The sequence below is a fragment of the Alternaria incomplexa genome (genome assembly GCF_024043165.1).
Source record: "Alternaria incomplexa strain BMP 0042 chromosome Unknown scaffold_7, whole genome shotgun sequence".
NCBI lineage: Eukaryota > Fungi > Ascomycota > Dothideomycetes > Pleosporales > Pleosporaceae > Alternaria > Alternaria incomplexa.
Genome location: NW_026249856.1, coordinates 424,792 through 446,292, shown reverse-complemented (window position 1 = coordinate 446,292; position 21,501 = coordinate 424,792). Strand labels below are relative to the sequence as shown.

General features: G+C 51.6%; 6 protein-coding genes across 6 annotated transcripts; 3 read left to right on the top strand and 3 right to left on the bottom strand.

The window, feature by feature from the left end:
- Positions 1-805: 805 nt before the first annotated feature.
- Positions 806-4,308, top strand: J4E90_005332 (uncharacterized protein; the record flags this gene model as incomplete). Its single annotated transcript, XM_051434886.1, has 3 exons — positions 806-2,521; positions 2,578-3,414; positions 3,460-4,308. The coding sequence occupies 3 exons, from the start codon at positions 806-808 to the stop codon at positions 4,306-4,308; spliced, it is 3,402 nt and encodes a 1,133-aa protein (XP_051290910.1).
- Positions 4,309-5,224: 916 nt separating this feature from the next.
- J4E90_005331 (uncharacterized protein) lies at positions 5,225-5,974 on the bottom strand (the record flags this gene model as incomplete). The annotated part of the gene is made up of 1 exon (XM_051434885.1): positions 5,225-5,974. The coding sequence occupies one exon, from the start codon at positions 5,972-5,974 to the stop codon at positions 5,225-5,227; it is 750 nt and encodes a 249-aa protein (XP_051290909.1).
- Positions 5,975-6,253: 279 nt separating this feature from the next.
- On the bottom strand, positions 6,254-9,106 carry J4E90_005330 (uncharacterized protein; the record flags this gene model as incomplete). The annotated part of the gene is made up of 4 exons (XM_051434884.1): positions 6,254-6,497; positions 6,888-7,152; positions 7,215-8,006; positions 8,494-9,106. 4 exons carry the CDS (start codon positions 9,104-9,106, stop codon positions 6,254-6,256), a joined length of 1,914 nt encoding a protein of 637 aa, XP_051290908.1.
- Positions 9,107-11,545: 2,439 nt separating this feature from the next.
- J4E90_005329 (uncharacterized protein) lies at positions 11,546-12,994 on the top strand (the record flags this gene model as incomplete). The annotated part of the gene is made up of 1 exon (XM_051434883.1): positions 11,546-12,994. One exon carries the CDS (start codon positions 11,546-11,548, stop codon positions 12,992-12,994), a length of 1,449 nt encoding a protein of 482 aa, XP_051290907.1.
- A 271-nt stretch (positions 12,995-13,265) lies between these two features.
- J4E90_005328 (uncharacterized protein) lies at positions 13,266-15,165 on the bottom strand (the record flags this gene model as incomplete). The annotated part of the gene is made up of 3 exons (XM_051434882.1): positions 13,266-14,434; positions 14,711-14,960; positions 15,016-15,165. The coding sequence occupies 3 exons, from the start codon at positions 15,163-15,165 to the stop codon at positions 13,266-13,268; spliced, it is 1,569 nt and encodes a 522-aa protein (XP_051290906.1).
- A 4,043-nt stretch (positions 15,166-19,208) lies between these two features.
- J4E90_005327 (uncharacterized protein) lies at positions 19,209-21,267 on the top strand (the record flags this gene model as incomplete). The annotated part of the gene is made up of 6 exons (XM_051434881.1): positions 19,209-19,295; positions 19,345-19,566; positions 19,620-19,952; positions 19,999-20,399; positions 20,451-20,818; positions 20,867-21,267. 6 exons carry the CDS (start codon positions 19,209-19,211, stop codon positions 21,265-21,267), a joined length of 1,812 nt encoding a protein of 603 aa, XP_051290905.1.
- Positions 21,268-21,501: the final 234 nt, after the last annotated feature.

The following is a 21,501-nucleotide window of genomic DNA, read 5'->3' as shown; positions in this document are numbered from 1 at the left end:
GGTGGACATGAAGGATGGTTTGACGCGTCGCGTAAAATGCGCTAGCACGTGAGGGCGCCTGGGCTCCCCTTCAACTGGCCGCCGTGGCAAGATGAGATGAGACTCTCAATACAACACCTGCATCGTCCCGCCGCGAAATCAACACCTGCCAAGCTCTATATCAAAGGCTCAATTCTTGATATGGGCGTGTAGCTCATTGACAGAGTACTAATAACGTTATCGACCGCAGAACGTGACACCGGACTGCGCCGCAAAACCGATCGTTCCGCCATGTGGTGATGGACGCACTTCGAGGGCTGCAATCACTATTCACGCGAAAGCTTCTCGTTTCGATGTCAATACAGCTTTACGAGACTCCTGTTTTGCGCACATAATGCCTGTCAGTCACTACACAGCCTGATCATCAACAAGCGCCTGTAGGGACGGCGAAAGGGCATCCAACTGGGCGGGCGGTGGATTGTCGTCGTCTACAAACGTTTTCCATTGCGTACAGACAAGCTTATTGTGGGCTTTTTGTCCCGTGTGCGAGACTCAGATGTACGAGATGCCCAGTCCAAGGGGCAAGAATGGTTTTCTTCCTAGCAATTAACCTCAGGGCAATTCTTGTCAACGTCTATGCAAGCAGTCGAACAATTGTGCGGGCAAGTAGGAAAGCCCCCAGGAATACTACATAAGCACAATGTTCTAACTTCTTCTTCTTCTTATCTTCGTTACCTATCAAGACTTCCGGTATCGAGTTTTACCTGATTGGTACGCATTACTTTCCTCTCATTCCAAGTCAGATCATCCAGCATTTCTTTCGACCATGAGCGGACCTGAGAAACTCACCAAAAATTCACTCCTCAAGCATATGAGCGACAATCCTTGTATCATTTGCGGTATCAGCGGTCATAATGCATGGGATGAAGAAGAGGAATGTCTCAGACGCAAGGATCCCACAAATACGCAATCGCCACTCACCAAGATCTATGGTGCGTTGAAAGCTAACCAGGCTCGACTAACTATCCTCAATTATTGCAAGACCGAGAAGCCCTTGGAGAAACCTTCAGAACCCATACCTGACGCTCAAGTTTCTGCACCGGTTGACCCAGAGACCCAAGCTCGTATTGCAACGGACTCAGATAATCTCGTTCTGAACCCTATTCTTGAGGGCGCTGGCAAATCTGTCGACGGTCTCAGCAAGGTCCGCGACATCACCGAAACAGAGCCTGTAGAGACACATGCAGCCAACTCAGTTGCTCTATCACAGACAGCCCTGCTTGGCCCAAGCAACAATTTTACCCCCGATACTGTCGTCAGCAAAGCAAAAACAGCCCAGTTTCCGCTCAGGAAGGAGTTTGCGCAGTCATACGCCGACATTTTCACTAATCATTTCGAAGTGAACTTCAAGTCCGACACTAGATTCTTCCTTTACGAAATCCTCAAAATCCCTGCCGGCAAATCCAAACGTAAAGCCAAGTTTATCTTCAAGACCATTGAGCAAGCATGGCCCATCCTCAAGGACAACAAGCAGTACTACGCTACGGATCGTGTGAAGACCATCGTGGCCTGGAAGAACATCCACGAAGCGATTACCTACGCCCCGGTCATCCTAGGAGATCCAAATACTCATGCCGGTTCTGTGTGGATGCCAGATGCTATCGCCGACGGAAGCGAGAAGATTCAGCTGTTCATCAAATTCCATCGTGAACTCGATCTGGACGGAATGTATGCTTACATCGACGCTAGCAGCGAGAAGAGTGACCCAGACTTCAACTTCAGTCCTATCGTCAACGCACTGAACATCGCTGTTACGAAGAGCTTGACTGCCAACGCATTCCAACAGTCGAGTAACAAGTTCTTCGTCAAATGTGGCTCCGAACGTCTTGGCGGCAATGCTAATCTACAGTCATTGTGCACAATTCGAGGTTATTACTACACAATCAAGCCCGGTATGCAGAAGGTTCTGTTGAACGTCAACGCAGCGACCAGTGCATTCTTTCGTCCTATCACCGTTGGCGAATTCCTGGCGGACACTACCTTTCCCTACGACGAACGAATGCGGCTACTCGGGACACTCCGCGTCTACATTGAACCCGATCGCTTACCGAATGCCTCCGATCAAGAGCATGTTGATCATCTCAACAAACCCCAGAACCGGATCAAGACCTTCTTTGGCCTTGGCCCCTTACTGAATGCTAAAGAGATGAGCTTTCAAAAGACATGGAAGAACGATCAAGGTCAGTGGGTCATAGATCCTAAACGCACACGGGTTGTGGACCATATGAAGGCCATCTTCGGACAAGGGTTCGACGAAAAACTGGAATCAATCAATGTTGGTACGGAAGCTGATCCAGTACATTATCCCCGCGAGTATCTACGAATCATGCCGTATCAGATCTACAAACGACTTCTTCCAGAAAGCTTGGTGGAGGGCATGCTGAACAATGCGACGCATCTGCCAAAAGAGAGTCGACGACTCGTTGAGATTGAAGGAATGGCTAGCCTGGGACTTGATCCAACCCAAAATCAGCAGGAATTAGTAAGTCCTTCGAATCTCAACACGTTGATATACTAGCTAACCTTGACCACTTCTAGCCGGGGTGTGATAGGTTACTCGTCACGCCTACGATGATGCAGATCCCCTCAGCGAAGATGCCTTCACTGGAGATCATCTACGGTGCAAACACTCCCAATACAAAACTGGGTACGAACGCGCAGTGGAATCTTGAGAAACTAAAGAGCTTTGTCGACTCCCCAGCAGCCATATCGACACCCAAGAAACGAATCAACTATCTGATCTTGGTGGAATCTGGCATGCAAGATGAGGAAAACACAATCAAGACATATGAGGAAGCTCTGAGCGATTTGCTTACGCAGTACAACGTATGCGCTGGCGCGACTCGGCTCGCTTCTCGAAGAATCCCTGGCATGCGCGACATGACTGACAAAGATATCCGAGATGGCATGAGAGCTACTATCAAGGCCATAAAGACGGACCACCCTCAAGTTGACTTCGCAGTCTTACTTCTCAAAAGCCGAAGCATACCCATCTACTCAGCGTTCAAGGACGTTACGGACCGCTACGAGTCTTTGCAGTCTCTCTGCCTCACCCAGGCGCCAAATCTCGAATATGATCGCAAAACCAAAACATCAAGATGCAAAGGAGATATCACTCAGTACATGGCCAACGTTATGATGAAAGTGAACCTCAAATTTGGAGGTGGCAATCATACGGTGCAAGTCGACAACAACTCCAAGTCTCGCATCGGCAACACATTGGTGGGAACCCTAGTCCTTGGGGCAGATGTTACTCATCCTGGCGGTGGCTCGCTCATTGGCTGCCCTTCTATTGCAAGCGTTGTTGGGTCCGTTGACTCTCACGCAACAAAGTTACGCGGCTCGATGAGGCCTCAGAAAATTTGCAAGGCGGAGGTAAGTTAGTCATCATCATCGAGGCTCTTTACTAACTAATACTAGATCATTGACTCGTTGGAAGCCATGGTCCTCGAGCGAATCCAAGCTTACATGTCTGCTACCAAGGCCCCGCCAAAGAAGATTCTCTTCTACCGGGACGGTGTCAGCACTGGACAGTTTGCCAAAGTTCGCGACGACGAGTTGCAGCAGATCAGAAACGCTTGCAAGAAGGCCGGTTGCGGCAATGCCCTGATCACCGTTGTAATAGCCGTAAAGCGTCATGCAACGCGCTTCTATCCAGCAACTTCTCTAGCCCACAAGAACGGTAACTGTATGCCTGGTACGCTTGTCGATCAAGTCGTCACGTCGCCGCATTACTCAGACTTCTATCTGCAGTCTCATCACGGCCTCAAAGGGACCGCTATTCCGACACATTACATGGTCATCGCCAACGAAATCGGATACGGAGATCGCGAATTGCAGGAGCTCACGTACAAACTCTGCTACACCTATGCTCGAGCAACCATCGGTGTATCCTACGCTCCACCAGCGTACTATGCTGACAGGCTCTGCGACCGAGGCCGAGCCTACCTTCGCGACTGGTTCAGCCCAAGTAAGGATAGCGCACACTACGCGGCGTACCTCGCTAGCAGGCAAGCAATTGAGACCAACAAGGCTCAAGAGCTGACAACTGCTAAGGCCGGGCTTCCTGCTGTTCCTGCACGCCCAGGTCGTAACGCGCCAAGGAAGTCGGCTGCTGAGATTGAAGTAGAGCGTGCTCACGAGAAGAAGGTGGAAGCGCAGTTGGAGAAAGACATCTTAGCTGAGGCGGTCACCGCATGGGGTAAGGCTCGCACTGGAGGCCCCGGTCCATGGGCTGAGATACTCGACAAGACGATGTTTTGGATGTGAGCACCGGCTCACAGGATGGCGCGGTAAGTCGGTGGTGGATGTAACAGACTGTCATGGTGTATTTTCTTCTTCCCTCCCCGTTTGATTGGATTTCCCTTCTTTCCTTTCGCCGTCATGTCATTCCCTCGGTACTAGACAAACACTCAGTAGGTACGCTGCTTATCGGCTGGCGACGTCCATTGCAACGTCAGGCTGCAATGTCACCTGCCCCTCTCTTCAATAGTATCTTGTCGGTACCATTATGTTTGACTAGCGCCATCTTAGCGCCGCCCTTGGTGCTTATAAACTTCCTCTCCCGTCCTCAAACCTCTTCTTGTTCTCTCCATCAATCGCGACGAACTCGTAAGTTCGTCGACAAAAAGATTCTAGCAGTTGAAAGCAAATGTCTGTGTTTGGGCCGAGTGTCCAAAATGGATGGGTTTGCAATGTATGATCGCTGTTTCTTCGTCTGGGGAGTCCAGATGCATAAAGTTTACCCGACTGTCCTTTTTTAATGTCTGCGAGAGGTCTTCAACACATGTTTCTGGTAGTTTGAGTTTACATGAATCAAGAAGAAGATCGATTTGAGGCTATGAAAGCCGCTTGATCGAGTCTCTCGGGGTATTTGCAAACTTAAAGCATCTTTGGACGACCTCGACCGAAGTCGTACGGCGGGAACAACATGGGTGGTTTATATGGCCTCGACGTTTGCCAAGTTTGTCGATAACTGGTGAAGATGTTCTGAGTATTAGGCGTGTCGCCATACTCAGCGCCACCACAGCCAGCATCGAAAATTTTGTTGGCGATGGTATTGGTCTACTGACTGGATACGACCTCGTCCCACTTCAAAGACCTTGTAGTATGAGATATAAGGTTGACGGTGATTGTCCAGGACTACCTATGCTTCAAGGATTTGTATTAGGAAAGATGTATCATTTTAGTCCTCTAGCTTCTTCAACAAGGCCTTCATCTTGGCCAAGAGATCCGGAATCCTGAACGGCTTTCCAACAACATCATCCATACCCGCTTCCTTTGCGTCATCCATCTGCCCCCCTCGAATATTCGCGGTGACCGCAATGATTGGCACATGCTTCGTAATCTCTTTCCGTTCCTCCATCTCTCGTATCTTCCTGCAGCAGGTGAGGCCGTCCATCTCCGGCATCTCGCAGTCCATAAGGATGATGGTGAGTGGCATGCCATTAGCAACGCAGAATTTCGTTTTCGCGAGGTGCTTCAATGCCCAGACGCCGTTATCGGCGGTATGTGTGACGCAGCCAGTTTTTGTGAGCTGTTTCACTAGTACCTTTTGGTTGACTAGATTGTCTTCGACGACAAGAACGTGAAGTCGATCATCTTCCTCTTCGTCTTTCTTGTCGTCCGTGGGCCGGGGAATCTGTGCTTGTACCGGGGTCTCAACTTCCTTAGGTATGGCAGCGGGCGCGGTGGAGTTCTGGTTCGCAGCTGCGGCGCTGATTTTGCGCGAAGATGCCGCGTGTTCGGCGTCTAGAGCGTATTTCACTGTATCCGTTGAGATCGTAGGCTTTTTTGCAATCATGCGTTTGCATTTCAAGTAGAACCCGAAAGTACTGCCGACGCCAGCTTGTGACGAGACGCCGATTTGACCGCCGTGAAGCTCGGCAAGTTGGCGCGAGATGAAGAGTCCGAGACCGCTACCGCCGTACTGCATATGCGTCCGTGGAGACTTCACATTGAGAACTCTGTCAGCCTAGTTTTTGCAGTTGTTCGGGGCTGGCTCACAGCTTGCGCAAACTTCTCAAATAGCAGCGATATCTGCTGAGGCGACAAACCGCATCCAGTGTCCTGGACATTGAACCGAAGATAGACGAAAGAGCCTGAGCCCCAACCTTCGCCGTTTCCGAATTCGCTCACGATTTGTCTTGGCGGAACAACTAACGGCGGGCGCATAGAATTAGCGCTTCACCTTCAGGATGTTCGACTAATGCAGCTACTTACATTGGAATCCTTCTGGTACGCCAAAGTCTGGCGATTCCGCATGAGCACAGACATGAACTGTGATCGAGCGAACTGGTGCGTCCATAGTGAACTTGATGGCATTGGTAATAAGGTTGACGATGATTTGAAGGAGTCGACTTGGATCAAGAATGACCCAGTCAATTTCGAGGTCTCGGATACTCTGATGCGGAACGAACTTGAAGTCGATGTTCTTGGCTTGTATTTCAGGACGGAACCTGTTAGGATGATGTCAGCCCAGCTCCCTATATATTCGACTACAGGCTACCAACATTGCCATAGACCGCTGTACAACGATGATAGGCTGCGCTGGAATCGGAGTGATGCGGAGAAGATTCGAGTCCAGCTTTGAGACCGTGAGAATATCGTCGACGATCGACTTTTGATGCTGAACACAAAGAGCGATGTTTTCAGCAGCCTCGATACAGTCCTGGGCCATCTTTCGATCGCCAGTGCATGAGAATTTATAGTGCGTCAGAGTATCTTTGATATCGTCGGCACATATCAAGATCGCGGAAAGCGGGTCTAGATGTTGATAAACGCGTCAGTAGACATTTCGAATGCAATCTGCATAGGGAGGGATATCGCTACTTCTCATCTCGTGCGACGTGATGTCGATGAATTCGGTTTGTTGACGCTTCGCCTCTTCTGCCTCCCGTAGTCTTCGTTCTTGCAGACCCTGCGCCCACTTCAAATGCGAAATGTCCGTGAGCGAGCCCATGATGCTGATCAGCTCACCATCGGGGCTTAGCTCTGGCTGACTAGCAGAGAGGACCCAATATTCGATTAGTGAACCGTCGATATCTCGGGGCTGGAATGTCGAATTGGCGAATTGTAGCTCACGACTTGCTGGCTTATGGTGAGTTATCATATCTGGATGTTAAACTTCGTGGTTAGCGCTTGAAACATGCGACTGGCATGGCAATATCGCGTACAGTTCCACATGTCTTGTGCCACTTGCCTGCTCTCACCCACCATCATCTCAATAGTCCAAGGTAGTTTGGTTCCTGTAGGTGAGACACCTGTCATCTCGTAGTATTTCTCGTTCGCCTCCAATAAAAGTCCATCCGGATTGAATAGATACATGCCCATGGGCGATAGTTCGGTCATTCGGCGCATTCGTCCGGTCTGAAGTTGGAGCTGTCGAGACATCTGTTCTCTTTGTAGGGTAGCCATCTCCGCGACTTCTTTGCTTTGCCGCACTTCACCTTCGAAAAGTAGTACTGACGCCAACGACGTGGCGATCTGTCTATTGAGCATGGCGATGAAAGACCTGTACTCATGATCATAAGCCCTTCGTGGATTGATGCCTATTAGTAACAAGGCACACACGTTGTCTGCATTGGTTGGCCGTAGAGGTAGAACTATTGCCTCTCTACAAGGATCCTTGTAGCCGCGCCATTCGATGATGTCTAACAGTGGCTGTGGAAGCGTATGGTCTTTGATGCTCAACATCCTAGGCTCCAGGGTCTGCGTAGCTGCTCGAAAAGCAGGTGTCAAGATACCATCGTAGTTCTTGAAGCTGAATTTGTCGGGAGACACTTCATGCCCTCTCGGCACGCCGATAGATCCTTCGAACACGCATGACTTGACAGACGTTGGAGTTGCATCTGAATGCGAGGAACCATTCTCAATGTCGTCTGCCTCGGTAACGGTATATAGAAGCGCAAAGGGTACGTCGTATTCGTTGTGATTCAGGCCTTCCAGCACTCTTATCCAGAATTCTTCTGAAATGTGGGTGCGCGGTTAGCGTCAGTCTCACATGAAGGATCGTCCACATTCACTTACTGACAGTACGTGTGGCGTTCATACGCTCCCCGAGGGATCGCAGTAACCACATTCTTCTACTGCTGATCGACTCAACCGTGGTATCAAAAGCATTGAGATAGACTACAGTTCGCATCTCAGTCAGCAGTTCCAGTATCTTTGGCTCAAGCCCACTGAGTCTCGCTGATAGGCGGTAGGGCAACGTTTCGCAGTGTTACTCACACCCCAAGACCCGCTCTGTTCCACCAAAGACCGGAACCTGTCCATGTGTTAGATGTATTCATGGGGCCAAATTGAGGGCATCAATACTGACAAAAGACCAAGTAAAGAAAGACTCTTCCATGTAACCGTAACGCATGATGGGTAGCGGCTGGTTGTGGTTTAGCTGCGCATGGCCTGTCCGAGCACATTCGCGAATTACAGGACCAACCGCATGCCACATTTCACCGAAAGGGCCTGAGAAACCGGTTCCCATCAAAGCCGGATGTTTATCGCCCGTCACGTCGTCTCGATAGGCCTCGTTGTAAAGCATGGTCAGGTCCTCGCCCCAAAAGACAGAAGACGGGTGAGGGTTGCGCATGACCAAACAGACGATCTCTCGGAACTGGATCGACCATCTGTTCATAGCTCCTAATGGTGTATTTGCCCAGTCGATGCCCCGTATAAACTGTAGATGATCCGAGAGAACACCTCTGGGGTGCGGTACTGTCCAGTCAGGTACAGACGAGTCAGGCGTAGACAGAGTGATCGCTGAGATGCTCGACTTGCTATTCTTGTCACGGTCCTGGCCGAGGGAAACAAACGGGAACTTGGGTTGTTGCACATCTTCAATAATCTCCCGCGTCGGTATTGCCTCTGCGGAAGCTAAACGCTTCGCTGCGTCGGCAGTGAGATCGCTGTGTCCTTCTTTCTCGAGTCGCGGCGCTGATGCACACAGCGGGTCCCCTTCGGGAACATCTTCATTCTGGAACAGCTTGTGTGCGCTAATCAGTCGCCAATTGGGATGGATCGAAACACCAAACCACAACAAGTTCTCGAACTCGATGGTAATCGGAAACATGTCCCTGGAATCGTTGAATCTGCTGAGGATTGTCGCCCATATTCGAAACTCGTCATGCGTTGCACTACCATCCACCGAGTCGCGATCGGTTGGTGAAGTGCCAATTACCTTCTCCAGTAGTTGGTGTTGCTCACGAAGTGCCGCATTGCAGAAAATGGGGCGTATCGGATTTCGACATCCCGTCGAATATTCGTCCATGTTGAGCATGAATGTGGGCCTGTCATCGAGATCCAATAGCTGCGGAAGGGTGCATGTGTTGAGGACGTCCAGAGCAGCATCTTGCCTTTGGGCCTGGTGTAAGATAGAAGGAGCTGTAGGCAGCGGTAACTGAAAGAACGAGCTACTCATTAGGGTCCAGATAGGAGATCGTGTCGGCCCTGCGCGATGATAAAGCAAGGTACATTAGGAATAGGGAGGGCGTGCGTTTGTAGGGTCGGTGTGCGACGTACAACGTGAAAGGTCGCGATGGGTCTGTGCCTGGGCCATAGAAGACGCTTTGAGCGTAGTAGCTACGGTTCCTGTGGACGTGACTACCAAGACTGCGACAATCAGAGTATGATTGGCAGGTACATCATGACGCAGACATTACCATGTCGCCGATACATCGCATGCTGCTTAAAAGTATTACTTCCCCGTCGCACCTAGGCGAGCTCTTCCGCGAGCTGATTCATGGCTTCTCCAAGCCGGTAGGCATCATTTAGATGTCTGGGTGGCATTGCGACAGGCTTCTTCAACGTGGAAAAAAAGGGACATTAATCGCATGCGCGTGATAGAAACTCATGGGGCGAGGACGGTGTCGTCCAAAAGATGGGATGCTGAAGTAGATGTCGCGTCCACGCGCGGGTGCGTCCCGGGACGGCTGTGAATCACGCTACCAACATGCCTGGTTTTATATGACGTCACGCGTTCTTAGCGCCAATACAGAATATTCTCCGCATCGCAGGATGAGCAGATTGCTATGCTGCATGATCCAACAAGAATCCTCTCTGATGTCTTGGCTGATGGTTCTTGTACGCTGGACCTGCGTCTTTGAATGGAGGGCATAAGCTGCTATTATGTGTCTATCCAAGACTTTGATGGAGCTCACGGCCGTTCGACTTCCGAGGTCCCGAGGCCCTTCTCACTGCAGGCACGGCATAATCCTACACAATTGACCATACAGACACCTTCAAATAAACTCTTGTTGCGACATTGCTAGTATACACACCCAGACGAGCCGAGGGAACTCAGTGACAGCCCACGGCTTCAACAACTCCGAGCAGCTCGTCAAATCAGTCACCATGGAACACGCAGAAGTGAGGGGGAAAGAGAAAAGGTAAGAGAGTCGAGACCAGATGCTTGGATTTGTAGCGGGGTAGTTGTGGTAGTTTGCGGTTCAGTAAGTTTCGAGATGTCGACACAGTAGTAGTGGTGCTACTAGCCACAGATTAGCTGGGACTAGAAGTCTTGGGAACGAACAGCAAGTTTGTTCCTGTTTAGAACGCTAGCATCAGCCTGAAACATACATCCAGTGGTTCAGGAACCGGAAAGAGATATTGTGCGGGTTGAAAAAGAAGAAGTACGGGGATAATTTCCGCAGGGCTGACCGGGTGTTTGGGCCGCGCTTGTGTGCGGAGTGTGGGCCCACGGACATTTTATCAACGTCAAAAAGACCCATCTGGCGGACAGAATTCCTCGTCCTTGAGAAGACTTGCATGTGTCTCCACAGCGCGCAAACTTCATCGCCGATATCTTGGCGAGATGCTGAGCCGAGGTCGAGCGTGGTCAGGTTAAGAGACTGCCCAGGTGGTTGCCCAGGTGTGCTGGCAAGACTCGGCCAATCGCATCTTCACAACTCAGTCCGTTTATTTGGCTGTGGACGCAACTCCTCTTCTCTCCGCGCACTCTTCACCGGCCGATGTTCATGCATTCCTTGCTCAACCACCATCACTACAATGCATCTCTAACACGTGCAGAAGGTTCGTTCGCGTGGATCGAATGCCGAATGCGCCAGAGCCATGCGTCAATCCGAGCCCAAGCGGAAAGTGGGTTCACGATGTCAGTGGCGCTCAACTGCCGCATTCAATAGTCTTCGAACCGGATCTAGTAAAGCAGCTCTTGATTTACTCAGGGGAGAGATCATGATCACAGCCCGTCCCGTACGCTAATGACTTACGTAGTGCATGATCTACAAGGCCTATGCAGATCGATATATACCAAGATGCGCTTCCGCGACTGTTCCACCTGGTCGGCGACGCTAGAGCGGTGATAATGTAAACATTTCGTGGTAGACTGCGATGCAACGTTTGGGCAGGATGACGATCTTGAGCTTCACGACTCGTGGTGTAAGAATGGTTAAAGAAGGGTCGTATGCTTGCTTATCTTGATCGACCAGGGCCCTGCATCTCCTCATCTTTTGGTCGTGCTTGCTTCTTGTACCAAGGTCCAGCAATTGTCAACATGCGTCTCTCCATCCAATCGCTAGCTCTTCTGAGCGTTCTCCCTGCGTCGCTCGCAGCTCCCGCACCATCTCCAGCTGCGGCACCTGCACCGATTGCAGCACCAGCACCGGCCGTCGACGCAGTCCAGGGTCTGGATGAACGTCAACTGCTCAGTAAACTCACATCTGGTTTGACCTCCCTCGTTGGTGGCCTTCTCGGCCAATGCGACCAAGCAGTCAAGGACGGCGATGCCCCAAAGGTGCTCGACATCCTTCAGCAACTTCAGCCTACTTCGCGACCAACGAACATCGAAGAGGCAGTCGCAAGGCACTCCCAAATCTGGGCGAGCCCGACCACGCGAACGGACTTTTTCGCCGCAGTAGCGACCCAGATAGCCGGTGGCCTTATCCTTGACGACACGCTAAAGGCCGCTTTCACCGGTGGTCTGCCTTTCGGCGAGAACAGCATCAACAACAACAACCCAGCCACCGTCGGTATCTACCCCAAGAAGGATGCTGCTGATGCACATTACACACTCTCCGAATCTGCGCTCCGAAAAGCACTCTTCATCCCACCTAGCTTCACCTACGGCGCGAAACGCCCAGTGATCTTTGTACCCGGAACTGGTGCTTATGGAGGCACAAACTTCGCCAACAACCTCAGGAAGTTGTTGAATGGCAAGAGCTATGCTGACCCTGTATGGCTCAACATCCCCGGCGCTATGCTTGCAGACGCGCAGACCAACTCTGAATACATTGCCTACGCCATCAACTACATCAGTGCCGTCTCACGCACGAACAAGGAAAACATCGCCGTCATATCTTGGTCCCAGGGTGGTCTAGACACACAGTGGGTGTTGAAGTACTGGCCATCGACCCGCAAGGTTGTCAAGGACTTCCTTCCCGTGTCTCCAGACTTCAAGGGCACTGTCATCGCGAACGCGATCTGCTTGACACCGAACAGCGACATCACGCTCCTTCCCTGTGACCCCTCTGTTGTCCAGCAAGAGGCTACCTCCGATTTTGTTGCGTCGCTCAGGCGCGACGGAGGCGACAGCGCATACGTACCCACAACAACCTTCTACTCTGGCCTCTTTGACGAGGTTGTCGAGCCTCAACAAGGCACCATCGCCTCCGCTTTCATCAAAGACGCGCGCAATGTTGGCGTCTCGAACAACGAGGTACAGAAAGTGTGCTTTGGGCAGCTAGGTGGCTCTCTCTACGGTCATGCCGGCGTTCTATTCAACCCTCTGACCTACGCGCTTATCGTTGATGCGCTTACGCACGATGGACCGGGTAATGTGGATCGCATTGATGTCAAGAGCGTTTGCAGTACCTACGCCGCTCAGGGTCTTGACCTTGATGATGTGTTGGCTACTGAAGGGCTCATTCCTGTGGCTGGTGTACTGCTGTTGACGTACCCACAAAAGATGTACGCTGAGCCTGAGTTGAGGGCTTATGCTAGATAGATGCGGCTCACACATAGTCACGTTCAATATCACAGTCACTAATATATCTTGCAATTTGCTTCATCAACCTTGTTGAGCTATACTTTGCGTTGAAGCGTGAAAGCTTGCCCAGGCCAACAGCCTTCCAGTATGAATTCGCACATAACAGTCCGGAAACGTACTACCATCAAACCAAGCACTACGTAGGCTCCGATCAAGTGATGAAGTGATTTAGGGAACAAACATCAGTATCTTAATAGCCACTTCAGCTCGCGCACTGTTCCAACTTGTCTCACTTCTTCTCCTTCTTCTTCCTCCCTCGCTTACCAGGCGGTGTAGATTTCGCCGGTGACTCAAAAGACGACCGAGGGAACGAACTCGTAATGTTCGAATAGCCTGGATGATTCGCGAAGCCTGGCATACCCGATGGAATCGCATGCACACCCGGATGAGTCGGATAGCCGGGCGCCGGAACGGTTATCGCTTGTTGACCTGGTGGCTTCACTATGTTACCATCGGGCCCTACTACTCCCACTGCAGTGACGTCTTCTTTAGCGACACCATGGTCAAGGAGGAACTGATCCATCGCCGTGAGCGCAGTAGGGTTCTTGGCTTTTATAGCTCTGTTGATCTCCAGAATTTTGGCTACCTTCTCTGCTTTCGGGAGACTTTTGAAAGCCGGCATACTAGCTGCGAGCTGAGCTGTGTCGGTCCAATCCGGTGTGGCAGTAGTTGCGAGGGGTTGGAGAACGGACTTGGAGATTCCGGCAGGTCTAGTAAGAGTCGAAAGCTCAGGCTGAGCGTTGGGACGACGGTTGGAGGTAGTTCCAGACTTCGCGGGGTGCGACCGAGGCGCAGTAGGAAAACTATGCTGCTTGATCTTGAGCGCTGGCGCCGTGGGTGCCGGGCGTGGCTGGAGGTACTGCGTCGGTACTATAGATGGATGGCCCGTCGGCTGGTAAGAACCTAATTGTGGGGAGTACTGATGGATGGACTGAGCCGGTGTATACATCTGCGCTGTAGGAGTCGGTGCCGGCGTTGGAAGCTGGGATGGCACTACACTCCGCTGCTGTCCGGTCTGCTGTACGTAATCCGGAGTAGGATGCTGCTGAAGAGCCGGGCGTGGTGCGTACGGCAATCCCGGGCCGTTCACAGAATCATTGGACTGTCTCTGCCAAGTTGGCGACATCATCTCGTGTTGACGACCTTGTAGAGAACCTTGAGAGCCGGGTGACGGGTGCTGTAGTCCAAGTCCTTGCTGTTGATTGGGAAGCTGACCCTGTCTTCTTGCCCAGAATGTCTCGATCTCTTGGTTTCGACGTTGATAGTGCTGCAACTCAGGAATAGTCAAGGTTCCCGAGAGCCCAGGTTCAGTGAAGTCGCCGGGATTTGCGTAGAGCAAACGAGGGTCGATATCGTGGTTCGTGGGTGGTCTTGTCGTCATCGCGAAAGCTGAAGATCCTGGTTGATTATCCACAGATGAATGGGAATATTTTGGCACTGATGTGCATGTAAGCATCCACAATTAAGCAAAGAGTTCGCTGCAAAAGAGAGTCTACGGCCTGTGTAGCAGTTGAAATGTGGACAGCGTAGAGAAACCGAGGGTGTATATATGACATTACCGAGATGAACGGGCGGAACTGTGAACAGTGTGGGTTGGATGTAGGGCTTAAATGGGGTGAAGAGCGTTGTGTTTGTGACGGTGTGGTAGCAAATCTGGTGAAAGCGCGTACATACCTCTCGAATTTTCAGCCGAAATCTGCATGAGCCGTACACTCTCGTACTTCTTCCATGCTTCACTAGGCTGCGCATTGCGATGCAGCAGCTCGTAGGGTCCCTTTAGCTGCGCCCGCCGGATGAGAAACCTCGCCAGAGGCTGCAGGTTATCCGTGAGTCCATTAAGCTCGGCTGGGAGGCCTTGGTGTCTACGTTCGATCGCGAAGAACACGCGCTCAAAAAAGAGATCGTCGCCGTCGATAGAAGATTTCTGGAACGGATCAGCACCCCGGCGGCGGTCAAAGTGAACAAATGAGGGAACTTACGGGCTGGAAGCTAGAGGTCTCGAGCGCTCGCTGGACGTACGGCTCAATGTCGAGATCGTCACGCAACAAGTGCTTGAAGGCGTAGCGCAGGTAGGGTGTGAGGGTCTGCGCAACCCATTGCGGATAAACGGGGAGTATCGGAGCGCTCATTCTGGCGTTCCTGTGGCTGGGACAAAAGTCGTTGCGCGGTCGGTGAGGGGAAATGTTGAAAGCGGCGACGAGGATTTAAGAAAGTGAAATCGTAGTATGCGAGACAGTTCATCGAATTCACCACGACAAAGCTGCGACAAGGATCGAACAAAGTGAAAAAGGGCAGAGTATGTGAGACAATTTCCCAGCTTCACCATGAGAACCAGGGACAAGAATTGATGGTGCGAGATAGCCTACTGAGTTCATCTCGACTTCACCACGACTTCCGTAGACCTCAAGTGGGTGAACTTTGCTCTATAGCATATCGGAAATTCGAGGCGAATGACAACGATGATTGCCTTCGCCTACGAGCCACATCCCGCGCGAGAATAGTGTAAACCATGGTAAGCAATTCATAAAGATCAAGCAGTCGTTATCCTCGAGGTATTGCCTGAACCTATTCAAAGTAGTCTCGTAACCAGGTAGAGCGCATCGAAGGCTCGGCGGAAAGATAAAACTGGGGAATAGCTTGTACAACGCTTCGCATGCAGCAGGAAAATGCAGCGCTGCGTCTCTAGTAGAAGCTATCGAGTGTCTGAGTTGGCAGAAGTGATTTGAGATGAAGATGGATGAGGATTGGCAAGCGCAGTCACGTCCACATACGGGTAGGGGCGCGTCAGGGACGCGACTAACAAAAGCGGGGCGATGACGCACTCACTATCATCCGCCTGTCGCCAAACTCGCACCTCATTCACGCTCATTGACATTTTCAGTACGGATCTCTCGGGCCAAACATATGGCTCTTACTCGTCGTAGCTCGCAGCTTTGCATGCTGACGGGTTGTCTCAGACCCCACTGCGAAGCCAAGGCACCAACACGGCGCAGCGCAACTCGGGCGCATAATACGCACATGTACACGTCCTTCTTCTTGGCTACCATCGATCGCATCCAGCGAGTACTTATCCACTGCGTAAGCTTTCAGTGTGGGCAGATCAACAGTGCCGTATAGGGAAGAACATCGTATGGCTGCATGGCTACTTTTCTTCTCGACAAGAGAGAGCCATATCAGCACAGCTATGCTCAAAGACTCGACTAACTGTGTCTTGGCCCTTCTTTGTCAGACCGGGTCATTCGTAGGATTAACGTTACTGTGACCTAGCGGCGAGGAGAGACAATGGATGACGGCGTGGGGCGTAGTCGACTGTCACCTTTTTTTTAGCCAGCCACTGACAGGAAAACGCGACACTCCACCGGCCACGCCATGTTTCTTGACCATTCCACGAGGACAAGCTGAGAAGGAAATCGATATTTGGTCACAGTTTGGGTCCTGTACGACGGCAAGAAAGACACTTCATTGGTAGCGATGCAGAGAGAGAAAGCTGAGTGAGACCACCCAGTGAATTCACTTCACCATTCCGCCCCAATTTTGTCTCCCATAAAGCGACAACTCTGACCCCCTCGACTCTTCTAAGCACCTCCTGGACAACCACCGAGTATACCACTTTACTTCCTCTCGAATCACCAAGTCAAGATGAAGTTCGCTCTTTTCATCAGCACCTTGCTCTACACTGCCACTGTCCTAGCCGCTCCTGGAGCTGTGCGCCTCCCTAAACCTTGCTTCTAAGAACTCCATTGACACTATACTACCAGGTCTCTCTCAAGCGCTCCTTCAAGACCATCGCAGTCCGCGACAACGACAACGTCGAGGGTACTGTGCAAGTTGCCTGTATCGAGTGTCCATGTACAGTAAGTCTCCTCGTTGTCGGCCTTTTCCTCTCTAAGGGCGGCGCATGGAGTATCATCAAGATTCGCTGACGGCGCCTCCAGGGTTTTACTGGCGATTGTCAATGCGTCTCGGGGGGATGCTGCTGTGATGATAACGGCCATGTCGAGGTGCCTGAGGGTGGCTGGAAGGCTTAGACAACGGCCGTGGTCAGCGCCCCCGCAATCGTTGTCCGGTCTTTGGTCTGGCTGTCATCTCTTTTCACGATGGCATCAGGCAGTATTCCTTCTTGAGTATGTTGGTAGGCACTGCTGTTTGTATCAACAGATTGTTACGAGACGAGTGGACAACGAAATTGGAAACATCTTCTTGATTGAGTCTCAGGCATTGTCACTGCCTAGTCATATATATATAGTTTGAGACATATATCCATGATCCTTGAAACCTGTCATTTGCCGTGAAGTCGTACATCCATCCCTTATACATCCACATGCTTGCACCCCAGAAGACCTCACTCAGGATACGTCCATTCTGGTCTTGTGGTGACAAATCACTCCTCAAGAACGAGGCCAAGTGCAGTTCTGCTTGAGACAGCAGCCGTTGACGACACATGTGCAGCCACCGTAGAAACCCTAGACGCATATTCATCAGCCAGGTACAGTATTGTTCGTTCTGCGATAGATAGCAGAGGAGATAACTTACGTTGCATGGACACTCGACACATGCCGTGAGAGTATCGGCGACTGTGGCACCGCCGCCATCAACGCCAGTGTCAGCCTCGATGAAGGAGCGCTTGAGGGAGATCTTTGGGAAGTGACTCTCAGCAATAGTCTCAAACAGGATGACGGTACATGGGGATTAGAACTTACAGCTCCAGGGGCGGCCATGGTTGTTCCGAAGAGGAGAGTGGCGATGATGGTGGTAGCCTTCATGTCTGCGACTTGGTGCTTGGTTGCTGGATGTAATGGAGATTGCCGTACTGAGTGTGGTGGAAAGTCTGAAGCAGTTGATGATTGTGAGCGAAAGCAAGGTGAGGATGTTCAGCAAGGAGAAGAAACGGGGGATTATATGCTGTGTGCGACTGCTTCCCCAGAATGCGGGTAGCTAGCGTAGAAACTTCATACAGCAAGCACGCCCGCGTTGAGCCTGTTGAGCCTGTTGAGCTTGGACTTTTGCGGTCTTCTAGACCGCGAGTGACTGCCATTCTCACCCGGCAGGGGATTAATGTGCTCACGGCAGGAGGCGACCGGGCGACTGCGGCTTCCAGACTGCGTCGGCCTGCCACGCAACCCGAGGTCGCTCCTGAAAAGGCTGGCCTGGAGCTGGAGCTTTAGTCTCCATCGTGACGGGTCTATACATCCCCACTGGAGGAGCCACTTCAAGGATGCTCTAAGAGTTCCTGTAATTTCCAAGCTCTTACTGAGTTCTTCCAATGGTGCCTGCTCTGGCAATGTGAAGTAGTTCAAAATGTGTCTTGAGCTGATCCTAAAGTCATTCTCCTTAACTTCGGCTAAGAAGATTACGAGACTGATACAGCAACGAAGTAGGTATTGTAGTCGACCAGCGCGACTTTGCGTAGATACCACTCGCGAGACGAACCCAACGTAATTCAAGAAAGACGAAATGACTTCTACAAATGGAGAGCGGTGTTACTCGACGAGAGCCCGACTTTTTTCAGCATGTTCAAGAAGGCAAACAAATAAAAGAGGTGCTGGAGCAAGTAAGTCGGATTGGGTGGCTTGTCAGCTTTGGATAGGGATTGGTATGGAGATGAAGATAGTGTCAGTCGATTGAATCTTCGAGGGACGAAGGATAACGCGGTTGTGTTTTTTGTTCGCTGCGGGGTCAAGTCGAACAGAAAGTAAAGGGAGTGGAGTGGTGGTTGCGACTGACTGCCAAGACGTGCCGCGTGCGCGAAGACAGCCGTCCGTGGTCATTCCGTCACTAAACCTCGTTCTTTGATTGCTTACCTCAAGGAGCCTCTGCATGCCCATGTCCAATGGACTCGTTGAGCGGCGTGTCTTCTTCACGCAGCAGCAAGAACGTCTGAACGGTCTAGCCTCTGCGCTGCAGGGTCCCACACCTGATAGCTTCACGTCGACGTCATCATGCCGAAACCGCGACGCGCAACGCCATCTTCAACAGGCTGTCGCGGCCAGCGAGGACGATATACCACCTCCAATATGAGGCTGTGATCCCTACGACACTAAATTCTAGCCTCTGCTAATATTAGATGCCTCTCTGGGCCAAGTCGTCGAACTCCGCGCTGCCCGCATTCCAGCGATCACCCAGTCACCTCTCGAGAGTTGCGCGCATCGCTTGTGGCAGACACATCGCAAACATGTCGACTGACACAAAGCAGCAAAAGAGCGCCAAGTTTGGCCATCTGCCTCTATCCACATCTGGGCCACAGGAAACCAGCCTGACTGTACGGCATGCACACACTCGAGTAGCGATGGGGCTAACACACTGTGTAGGGCAATGCACTTCTACGAACACCCTACTTCAACAAGGGCTCGGCCTTCACCAAAGAAGAGCGCGATGTCTTCAAGCTTCATGGGCTCCTTCCCACCAACGTCCAGACCCTCGACGAGCAGGTCAAGCGCGCATACGCCCAGTACTGCTCCCGACCGAATGACCTCGCCAAGAACACCTTCATGACGAGTCTGAAGGAGCAGAACGAAGTATTATACTACAGGGTATGCGACGGTTGATGGTGTCGGTCATGGCATGGCATGGCTGACGGCTGCAGCTCATCCTCGACCACCTCAAGGAGATGTTTTCGGTCATCTATACCCCCACTGAAGGCGAGGCGATTGCCGACTATTCCAAGATCTTCCGGCGACCTGAAGGTTGCTTCCTCAACATCGACGATGCAGACCGCGTCGAGGACGATATCAAGCAATGGGGAAATCCCGACGATATCGATGTGATAGTCGTGAGCGACGGGCAACAGATACTCGGCATTGGCGATCAGGGTGTAGGAGCCATCCTCATCAGCATAGCGAAGCTCGTCATCTACACTCTGTGCGCAGGTATACATCCTTCGCGAACACTCCCTGTGGTCCTTGACTGCGGCACCGATGTCAGTAGAGAGACCCGAATCAGATGCGCATTGCTAACGAGAGTAGAACAAAGACCTTCTCAACGACGAGCTTTATCTTGGCATGCGAAAAGAGCGAGTATACGGCGAGCGATACGATGACTTCGTCGACAAGTTCGTAAAGGCTGCGAGAAAACACTACCCCAAAGCCTACATCCACTTCGAGGATTTCGGATTGAACAACGCGCGAAGGATTCTGGACAAATACACACCTGAGATCGCATGTTTCAATGACGACGTACAAGGCACCGGCTGCGTAACGCTTGCAGCCATCATGGCAGCTTTCAAAGTGAGCGGAACTAAATGGGAAGATGCTCGCTTTGTCATGTTTGGCTCGGGGTCGGCAGGCACGGGAATTGCGGACCAGATTCAGGATGCTATCGTACAGAATACCGGAAAGTCGAAGGAAGAAGCCGGGCGCCAAATTTGGTATGCTACTTCACATCCTCAGCCGTCAAACCCACGCTGACCTCCATACAGGTGCGTTGATAAGCCTGGTCTCCTTTTACAAGGCAAGAAGGATCAGCTCACTCCAGCCCAACTTCCGTTTGCGCGAGAGGACAAGGAGTGGGAGGGCAAAGAACATGGCGATCTTCTGTCCGTCATCAAGGAGGTGAAGCCACACGTTCTCATCGGTACCTCGACCAAGCCAGGGTCGTTCTCAGAAGACGTCGTTCGAGCGATGGCGAAGCACGTCGAGCGCCCTGTCATATTCCCACTATCGAACCCAACCAAACTCCATGAGGCCAAGCCGCAGGATTTATTCGACTGGACCGATGGCAAAGCGCTGGTGGCAACCGGTTCGCCATTTCCACCGGTCAAACACAATGGCAAGGAATACGATATCTGTGAGTCTACAATTTTCGTTCCGTAATGATGTTGCTGACCCCTCCAAGCTGAATGTAACAACTCGGTAACGTTCCCTGGCATCGGCCTAGGCGCTGTCCTCTCCCGAACCCGCCTTATGACTCCCGCTCTCCTCGTCGCAGCTGTACAAGCCCTTGCCTCGGAGGCTCCTGTTCTGAACAACCGCGGAGCCGGTCTCTTACCAGACGTCGAAGACGTGCGCGAAATCAGTGTCCAGATCGCGAAGAGTGTGATCAAGAAGGCTGTGGAGGATGATCTGGCCCAAGAGAAGGATATACCAAGTGACGATGCAGATCTAGAGGAGTGGATCAGAGAGCAGATGTGGGATGCCAAATACCGTCCGTTGAAATTGGTCGAACACAGCAGTGCGACTGCACATGCGAGAGGAGAAGCAGGCACAGCGAGTGGGCAAAGAGAAGCAAAGCACTAATGGTAGAGGGACATACATTGCCTGACTCTTCGTCACCAATCTGATGTATCATCTCGCCCAGCGGTCCTCTCTTTCTCATTCAATCATGACATCGAAACACGTACTGTACTTGTTCGCACCGTCAAAATTCCACACCCATACCATCATATGCCGACCCTTCTCCATACACTCAGGCCTATACCGCAACGTTAGCAGGGGAACTCCTCCGACCACATCTGCCCCCGCTCCTAACAA